The sequence below is a fragment of the Vigna angularis genome, chromosome 11 (genome assembly GCF_016808095.1).
Source record: "Vigna angularis cultivar LongXiaoDou No.4 chromosome 11, ASM1680809v1, whole genome shotgun sequence".
NCBI classification, from domain to species: domain Eukaryota; kingdom Viridiplantae; phylum Streptophyta; class Magnoliopsida; order Fabales; family Fabaceae; genus Vigna; species Vigna angularis.
Genome location: NC_068980.1, coordinates 6,376,778 through 6,386,303, shown reverse-complemented (window position 1 = coordinate 6,386,303; position 9,526 = coordinate 6,376,778). Strand labels below are relative to the sequence as shown.

Here is a 9,526-nt window from a genome sequence, read left to right as displayed (position 1 = left end):
GATTGAGGTTTTAGATTAACCCAACATTTGTTTCTGAGGTTACGGCAGCTCGAGAGAAGTTTTTTTTTTCACATAATGATTTTCCCACCTCAGTCGTCAATCATGTCTAATGAGTATTCTAGCTCTCCAGAAACAGTGTAACACTACAAAAACCAAACCAAAGCAAAGTAGTACCAAGTTGTTGTATTGTAATGTAATTTCACTCCAACGTTATTGATGCGAGCATGATGTCAACCCGCACTAGTCCATGGATTATGGCCACTACTCTCTTCTCAAGTCCCAACCCCACTGCCACAGTTTCACTCTCTCTCTCTCTCTCTCTCTCTCTCTCTCTCTCTCTCTCTCTCTCTCTCTCTCTCTCTCTCTGACTCACCAAACAAAACAACACAGCACAAAACATACTTCTCTCTCTATAGACTCTATCTGCATCTGACTCCCGACACTGTTTCAGAACCCGACAAAAGCAAAGCAACCTCTGCCTCCTCCCTTCGCAGTTCTCACCTCTCACTCTCTCCTGCCCAGTGGCTCTTCCCGTAATAAAGCCCAAAACTTTTCCTCTTTCTGAAACCACACACACTTCCACCACTTCCATTTATTCTTCCTCGCAAATGGAAACCCACCAGAGAGAATGATATCACAGTTCCACACGCTTAACCTCTTCATCTTCAACACTTCTTCACCTTAACTCATCTTTCAGTCTCTTCTTTTCCTCCGAGCGATACCACACACACACACACACACGCAATCTGTCTAATGGAGAAGATGCTGGTTCTCTACAAGCTCGAAGCTCGTGGCATAATTTAGACACTTTTCTTTGAGTCTTTCTTTTCTCTATCTGGTTTACTTTCCCTTATTTTTTCTTGTCTATCTACAACTTCTTCTGCTGGAGGATGGCATGTCGGGAACTTGTCGTTGGGAACTTGGATCCGCAGAGAAAGAGAAGTGGGGGGTTGAGGACGAAACAGGCCGGGAGAGGATCGTGCCGTGGTAGTTAGGACCCGGAATATAAACTCGCCGGAAAATGCGTGCTTTCCGGCTTTGATAATTGCCCTTTTGTGTTTTTCTGTTCGTGCATGCTGTTGTTCCTCCATTAGGTCGGAGAAAAGAAAAAAGCAAGAAAATTGTCGCGTGCTTTGATATGGGGTTTTTGTTGAAAGAAGCTTTGAGGACTCTCTGCGGTCGGAATCAATGGTCTTACGCTGTGTTCTGGAAGATCGGTTGCCACAATTCTAAGTAAAAAGATTATTTTACTTTTTTTAAGTTTATGCTTGTTTCATCTTCCTTGTGTTGTGCGTTATTTCGTGTTTATTTCTTGTTTCATGGAATGTAACCTGGATGCAGTTAACATTTTTGTATGGAAATTCTGGTTGTTCGAATTTCCAAATCAATTTTGGTTCATTATTTGCTGTTATATGTTTGCTTTTGGTGCTTGTACTTTATCAGGACCTCGTATATGAGGAACTCATACGGAATTTCATGTCCATCTTAGATTCTGTTTCTGGAGATGATTTGTTTCCAAGATATGATAGACATTTTGGGGTCTTATTTATGGGCCACTGCTTCCTTTTATTTGATTCGTATTCGTGTCCTGCAATATACTCTTTTCTACTTTGGAACTTTGTGCCTTGATTGCTTCTGTTTTGTCTTCAAGAATCTTAGTTTATACATATATAATATTCATTTAAAAATAAGTTTATCTGCCATTGGTTTACCAGGCGCACTACCAAATGGATTATTGGTCTGTGATCCTTCGCACGAATCTGCTAATTCGGAGTTTGTCTTTGTCTTTTGATTCGGTTTGGCTTTATTTACTTTTCCACTGATAGAAAGCTTTTCGTTTTATTTTTAATTTTCATCAGTAAGTGAGTGGTTTATCAGCTGATCAATTTTGTCGTGCAAAAAACTTAATTAAAATATGTTATCTTTATCTCTATTTCCTTGTTTTGATCCTCTCAGTCTTTTCTTTTGTTTATTGAGTAAATACATGAAAGAATCTTTGTTGCTTGTCTAATGATCTCAGAACCCAAAATGGAGTTTGAATTATTAAGCGTGTGACTTTTTGCTGATTGCTGCTGATTAAGTATCTCTGTTTAAGCTAGTTGAGTTACTCAAGTATGGTTTGATTTGGCAGGTTATTAATCTGGGAAGAATGCTACTATGAACCTTTGCCATGCCCTCCACCCACGTTTGGGATGGGAGATTTGCCTTACCAGAATGGGGGAGGACACTGGTTTTCTTCAGGTTCTCAGCCATCTCAACTTGGGATTCAAGAGGAGGACCGAGTCAATTCATTGATTAACAAAATGACTGTAAACAATTCAGTTATCATTGCAGGTGAAGGGTAAGTGCTTTCCGTCTTCGTTTATCTGCACAACTAATTCAGGTTCCCACAAAATTTTGAAGTGATTTTGTTATTTATCCCATGTTACTGAACTGCTATTTTTTCTGTTATTCAGTACGATTGGACGGGCTGCATTTACAGGCAGCCATCAGTGGATTCTTTTGAACAGTTTCACAAAAGATGTATATCCACAAGAGGTATGAATTTGATTATTGGCTTCTAGAGGTTAAATACATTTTTTTTGTAGGGAAGTTTAGAGACTTGGAGTATATATGCTTGTGAACTTTGTTTTGATTTCTTATATTTGTGCTCCCTTTTTAGTTATACCCTGAAGTGCATCACCAATTTTCAGCTGGAATACAGGTTTGTAATTTTACTTATGCTCCTTGTATGGTTGTAAACTTTGTATTTCTGTTCATGATATACTATCATATTGTTTTTGCAGACAGTAGCAGTTATTCCTGTACTTCCTCACGGGGTTTGTCAATTTGGTTCTTTCTTACCCGTAAGTCCTTTTCTTTCTATTGTTCTGTAATTCTGTAGAGATGTAATGTAATATAATATCTTCAATGATTTCATAGTGCTAGAGCACTGAATTATGGCGAGAGGACAAATAATCTTCACCTAGTAAATATATGGATTAGGAGTGAATCCTCTAGATTAACTTCAGAACTCAAATTTTGCTTATTACTAGAGGACCATAGGAATTCTCTAGTTTGCATTCTAGTGATTGTACCATCATTTAAGAAGCCTTTCTGTCTGCTGTTCCAATGTCCCACAACTAATGAATACTTGATGTCACAGATAAATGAGAATATGGGATTTGTGAATGATGTGAAGAGCTTGATCTTGCAATTAGGATGTGTTCCTGGTGCCCTTCTATCTGAAGACTATTCGGCAAATCTCTCTATTGAACGATTTGCTGGACCTTCCATTACTGGTGTGCCAGTGTCTATCAATCCACCTGTCATTACGTCAAATTGCACTCTCTCAGTAGCTAATGCCTCCAATCAGAAAAGTAATTCATTTCATACTTCAAGGCCTTTTGTTCAAACACCTTGCCATTTAAATGCGGAGACAAGTGCATGCCAGGGTTCTGCACTGACACTGGAAACCTGTAAACTGAACCAGATACCCAGCAACCATTACCAACCAAATGTTATTCCAATGAGTGAAACACACTTTTCTGGCCAACAACGGAATGGAGCTATGGAGGCTGAAGTGATAATCTCAGATGTTGATTCATGTCAGCAGCAACATTCTGTTTCACATAATGCTAGATCTACATTCGATAACTTGACTGGTTCTGGGTCTTTTGGTCAATCTGGTCAAAGTGAGGATCATCTAACATTAATGGAGCAACAAATTATATCAGCAATTGGGAATCGAGATAATGTTAATCCTTGTTTTAATGTGTCAAGTACCTTAAACATGCTTCATCTACACACAGATGGAGGCTACATACTTGGCCACAGTACGAGTTCTAGCAGTGCTCCCCCACTAGGAGGAATCCCAATACACGGTGGTATGAGTACTCTTTTGAGGTCAAATCTAATTACTAGTCCTGGTTCACAATCTCCCAAAGCATCCACAGCTGATTTATCCAGAGAAGTTGGGATTGGACTTCAAAATTCTGATTCTTCAACTAAACCAAGAGGTTGTTCTTCTGCTATTTCGAGTAATCAATGCAGCACATTTCACATGCATGTAGAAGGTTCTAATCACAAGATGCTCCCTGTAGATTTAAAGTGTGTTTCAACTAATCAAAAGATAGACTATGATTTGCATCAGGCCCGTAACCTCCCCACTTTTCATGTTGAGCAACGTGTGCCCATTAGTGGTCAAATCCCTGGTCTGGCCCATGATTGTCTTAGCAAAGATGATAGTATTCAATCTATGATGGCAATGAATCCTAAACTCAAACTAGATTGTACTAAACCTCCATCAGGTGATGACCTGTTTGATGTTTTAGGGGTAGATTTGAAAAACAAATTACTGAATGGAAATTGGAATAAACACTTTGCAGACGAATTGGATGCAAATACAGAAAATATTGACAAAAAGTTGGAACCTATGAATATGCCGGGCACAACTACAAATCCTGATATATATTCAGTTAAAGAAGCAATATCAGACAGTGGCATATTTTCTGGGACGGGAACAGACCACCTCTTGGATGCAGTGGTCTCCAAAGCCAAATCTGTTGTAAAACAGGATTCTGATGACATGTCTTGCAGGACAACATTGACAAGGAACAGTACTTCCTCTGTTCCCTCTCCTTCCCGCAGACCGGTTATGTCTGGTAATTTCCAAGGGGGATTATTTGATTTTCCTAAGAATGGTGGTAAAACAGGTGCCACAGAAGCTAGTTTTCTTAGGTCCAGAGGTAACAAGGAAGATGCCGGAAACTGTTCTCAAACTAGTTCTACTTATGGCTCACAACTTAGTTCATGGGTTGAGAACAGTGGGAGTGTTAAACGTGAGAATAGTGTTTCTACTGGATACTCAAAGCGGACAGATGAGGCTTGCAAACCCAATCGTAAGAGGCTTAAACCAGGAGAGAATCCCAGACCTCGCCCCAAAGATCGCCAAATGATTCAAGATCGAGTGAAAGAACTAAGAGAAATTGTGCCAAACGGAGCAAAAGTATTTCCTTACTTATACTTCATTCCAATATTTTATTAATTTATATATCTTGTTCAGGCACTGAGTCTCTCTGTGACTAACAGTGTAGCATAGATGCACTTTTGGAACGGACAATTAAGCACATGCTTTTCTTGCAAAGTGTGACAAAGCATGCTGACAAGCTAAAACAAACGGGCGAGTCTAAGGTAAGGGACAGCCTAAGCTAAAACAATGTTATTTGAAGAATTATCAAGAATGAAAAAATGGGGAATCCTTTGTTAAATGTGCAGATTATTAATAAGGAAGGTGGGTTGCTTTTGAAAGACAACTTCGAGGGAGGAGCTACATGGGCATATGAAGTTGGCTCGCAATCAATGGTTTGTCCTATTGTAGTTGAGGATCTGAACCCTCCTCGTCAAATGCTAGTGGAGGTAGTGGATTTTTTTGAAGTTCTTTTGGTCCTAGAGTGATATATATATATATATATATATATATATATATATATATATATATATATATATATATATATATATATTTCATCATCACCTCTATAATCTGTTTGCTTGGTTATTTCTGCAGATGCTTTGTGAGAAAAGAGGTTTCTTTTTGGAAATAGCGGACTTAATCAGAGGATTGGGTTTAACCATATTGAAAGGGGTAATGGAAGCTCACAATGACAAAATCTGGGCACGCTTTGCTGTTGAGGTAATACTACTTACCGATTGCGTGTTTTTGATGTTTTCTGCACTTTGAAAGCGAAGATGATCAGCATGAGGATAAGGAATGATCCAATGTAGTTATAAATTATAAATTGAATTTGCAGGCTAACAGGGATGTAACAAGGATGGAAATATTCATGTCACTGGTTCGTCTTTTGGAGCAAACGGTGAAGGTAAAAGCATCTTCATCCAATGCAATTGATAACATGGTGTATCACACTTTTCCACAGGCTGCACAGATCCCAGCAACTGGAAGGCCTAGTAGCTTGCAATGAACCCACCTGTTTCATCTTTTCTTAGTGTGGATGTGTTGAGAGCAAGCACAGAATGCGCTTGCAGTGACTGACATCAAATCCAATCTAAGTTTTCAGGTGGACTTAACTTTGCCTAACTGTTTTACATCTCATATCTGAACTCATTTTGAAAAAGAGTGTCTAGGTACTAGGTAGTGGAAAACATGTCTATTCCTATGTTGTAACACAATGTTTTCTTTCTGTGTTGGCATTGTCTACTGATACACACTGAACTCTTAGATGACTTGCATCAATTTTCTTTAATTGTGTGGGGTTAATACCGAAGCAGTTGTTCTTGTGATTCAGATAAGATGTATAGATATTCTACGATATGGAAAGAAGGGTCTGTCTTATGTGCTCGTTAGCTTGCTACACAGTTTCTTGTTTACCCTTTTGAAGGTTTTGTAACATGTTTATAAGTTATAACTATGTATACTGTGTGAATTTTAAATGAATCATGTTATATGCCATGAGTTTTACTTGTGGTTTATATACGTTTGTGCAAACATTTTTATTATTATTAAGTTTGGGATGAAGAATCTGCTAGCTCAACATTGGTAAAAATATTACAAATAACTGTGTTTACAGGGTATATATATAGGACGAAACCATTTCTATACCCTTTACTGCAACCATTTTACACAAGTAGTATTACCTCGTAAAAAGGAACGTACAAGGAAATGTTTTAAGATTGAAAAACGGTATCATGATATACTTTTACATTCATTTGACACAGGATATAAGAGTTAAATGGTCTAAAAAGTCTTAAGTTTTGTATTTTTTCAATAAAGAAGAGAGTAAAAAGTAAATAAAGTAGTGTCAAATGAATATAAACAATTTAGATATATAATCATTTTCATTTAAGATTTTAGGTAGTAGAGGCTGTCATAGTTGTAGGAAAATTTTCAGGGACATACCAATATCATTTTCGACACAGAATCATAAGACTTAAGATTTGTAGTTTTTTTTTCCATGTTATTGAATTTTCTCATTTCTACACTTTTAACTTATATTTTGGATTTTAAAAGTCTCCCTTCAAGTGTGAATTGGATATTACTATGAGTTTCTCCCACAATAGTGGTTACTTGTCTCACCTATTTATCTTCAACACAATTTTCTTGACCCTAACTACTATTGGATCTTACTAGAACACGTTATATTTGTCCCAATTTGAGTGGAATATCATGATAAATGGGGAGAGATTCCGGAGATTTCTAATAATAATCTCTTATATATATATGTGTATTGTATGAATAAGTTACCATCCAACCAACCGAAAATCGAACGGCTGACCATCTAGTGGAAAAATAGTCTGAAAATTAATCTGAGCAATCAATGGAAAGTTAATTAAAATAATAGTCATTTATTAACAATTAATAAGAATAATATCATTTATTGCTAATAAATGGGTCAAACACATGATGATAAGCTAAATATAATACAAAGAGAAGAGAGAGAATAACATAGTTTGGAGGATGGATCAGGGATCTCATTCAGTCTTTAGAACATCTTTGCATGCTTTGAGTAAGGCATCTCTACACCTTATCCGAAACAAATAATAAAAAAGAAAAATAGGAGAAAAAAGTTTATCTCAAGTAATTACAGTAAATTTGCAATCCATTTCCATCATCACACCCGAAACAAATAATAAAAAAGAAAAATAGGAGAAGAAAGTTTATCTTATGTAATTAGAGTAAATTTACAATCCAATCTTTAGAACATCTTTGCATGCTTTGAGTAAGGCATCTCTACACCTTATCCGAAACAAATAATAAAAAAGAAAAATAGGAGAAAAAAGTTTATCTCAAGTAATTACAGTAAATTTGCAATCCATTTCCATCATCACACCCGAAACAAATAATAAAAATGAAAAATAAGAGAAGAAAGTTTATCTTATGTAATTAGAGTAAATTTACAATCCAATTCCATCATCACGTGTAATCTTAATCCATAACTCATGGGCCAACTTTAACCTATTCTTGAAAAAGTTCTATTTTAGAAAATTCTCAAGTGGGAAAAAAAACCTTAATCCTCAAAACTCATTATCAAGTGAGTTAAGGTCATGGTTAAGGTGAATTTAACCTTAATACAAAATTTATTTAATTTTTAAAAATAATATCATTTATATAAACATATAATATTATATATTTTAATATATTGTAATTTTAGTATATTTAAATTAATATTTTTATAACATACTTATTATTATATTATTAAATAAAATATATAATAATACTTCATATTTTTTGAGTTTTTATATGTTAAATAATATATATATATATATTTATATCATACTCATATATAACAATATTTGTGTATGAAATAACTTTTCATATATATTTCTCATATATGACTATGTCAAATATTTAATGATTTTATTAATTGTTAACTTTTGTAAAAAAAAACTTGAGTATCACTTCTTACATATTCTCTAATAAATGTAGTCTTTATAAAAAAAAATGTTTATGTTAGATAGATAAAATGACTTTTCTTTGTATTAGTTAGATTTTAATTTTTTTAATCAAATAAACATTTTAAAATATATAAATGAATTTCTTAATTAATAAGAAGTGAATTGTTTTATATTGTGATAAATAATTTATTTTTTTATATATTATGTATTCTTTTATAATAACTTAAAAGTTTTTTAATTTCTTTTAATTTTATAAAGAAGAAAATCAACATATTTGAAATTGAAGCGTAATTATAGAAGTTTCATGTTAAAACATAATATAAAAAAATTAATAAATTATATTTTAAAATTTTGAGTTAAAGATAATATTTTATATTATTTTTTTATTCACTTCTTTCTGTGTATAATGGTAAAATATATACTTTAAAAATGAATCAATCAACATAAATAATAATTGAAATATATATGTATAAATAATAATTGAAATATATATGTATGATTAAAAAAATTAGAAGTGTAGAAAAATGAGAAACTAATAAATTATATGCATATCAAACAATTGAATTAATAATTATTATAGAAAATACATATAATCTTTAATTATTCATTCTGATAATAATAAAGTTAATGAATATTAAGAATGATATATTATAAACCACTTAATATTGTAAATAATTTGTTGTTAATTTTGATAAAAAATCATTAAAAGTAAAAAATTACTTACTTAAATATGTTTATATGAGAAATACACATAAAATTTTTTCATAACAAAATTAAATGATAATCTTATATACTTTAAAAATATATTTAGTGAGTCAATGATTAAATATGTTTAGTTAGTCAAGAATTTTAACGTTCTAAATTACTACATAATTTTTCTATACAAACAAACAATCAAGTTTATTGAAATCTCTTACAAAATCTATTTAGTTTGATTAAAATATTTGTATATACTTATTTAACATATTAAAAACACTTAGATATACATCGGATTAGGAGTTTATTACATTTTTTTGTATTCAAAATGAATATTTTTCTAAAAAAAAATCCATGAATAGACTCCAATCTAGATGATTTTTGTAGATATTTTAATCTTATGAATTTTTTTATAAAATTTAATCTTGTAAGTTTTTCT

The 9,526-nt window shown here is 33.3% G+C and overlaps 1 protein-coding gene across 1 annotated transcript; it reads left to right on the top strand.

Moving 5' to 3' along the window:
- The first annotated feature begins 350 nt into the window (after positions 1-350).
- On the top strand, positions 351-6,470 carry LOC108320781 (transcription factor LHW). The gene is made up of 10 exons (XM_017552310.2): positions 351-1,233; positions 2,132-2,341; positions 2,457-2,538; positions 2,663-2,704; positions 2,787-2,846; positions 3,146-4,987; positions 5,071-5,172; positions 5,257-5,397; positions 5,546-5,671; positions 5,790-6,470. Exons 1-10 carry the CDS (start codon positions 1,139-1,141, stop codon positions 5,958-5,960), a joined length of 2,871 nt encoding a protein of 956 aa, XP_017407799.1. The 5' UTR covers positions 351-1,138; the 3' UTR covers positions 5,961-6,470.
- Positions 6,471-9,526: the final 3,056 nt, after the last annotated feature.

Excerpts from the sequence above, each read along its gene's own strand:
- LOC108320781 (XM_017552310.2), top strand. The coding sequence starts at position 1,139 with ATGGGGTTTTTGTTGAAAGAAGCTTTGAGGACTCTCTGCGGTCGGAAT. Across the intron at positions 5,173-5,256 it reads AACAAACGGGCGAGTCTAAG|ATTATTAATAAGGAAGGTGG; the intron begins GTAAGGGACAGC and ends TTAAATGTGCAG. Across the intron at positions 5,398-5,545 it reads CTCGTCAAATGCTAGTGGAG|ATGCTTTGTGAGAAAAGAGG; the intron begins GTAGTGGATTTT and ends TTATTTCTGCAG.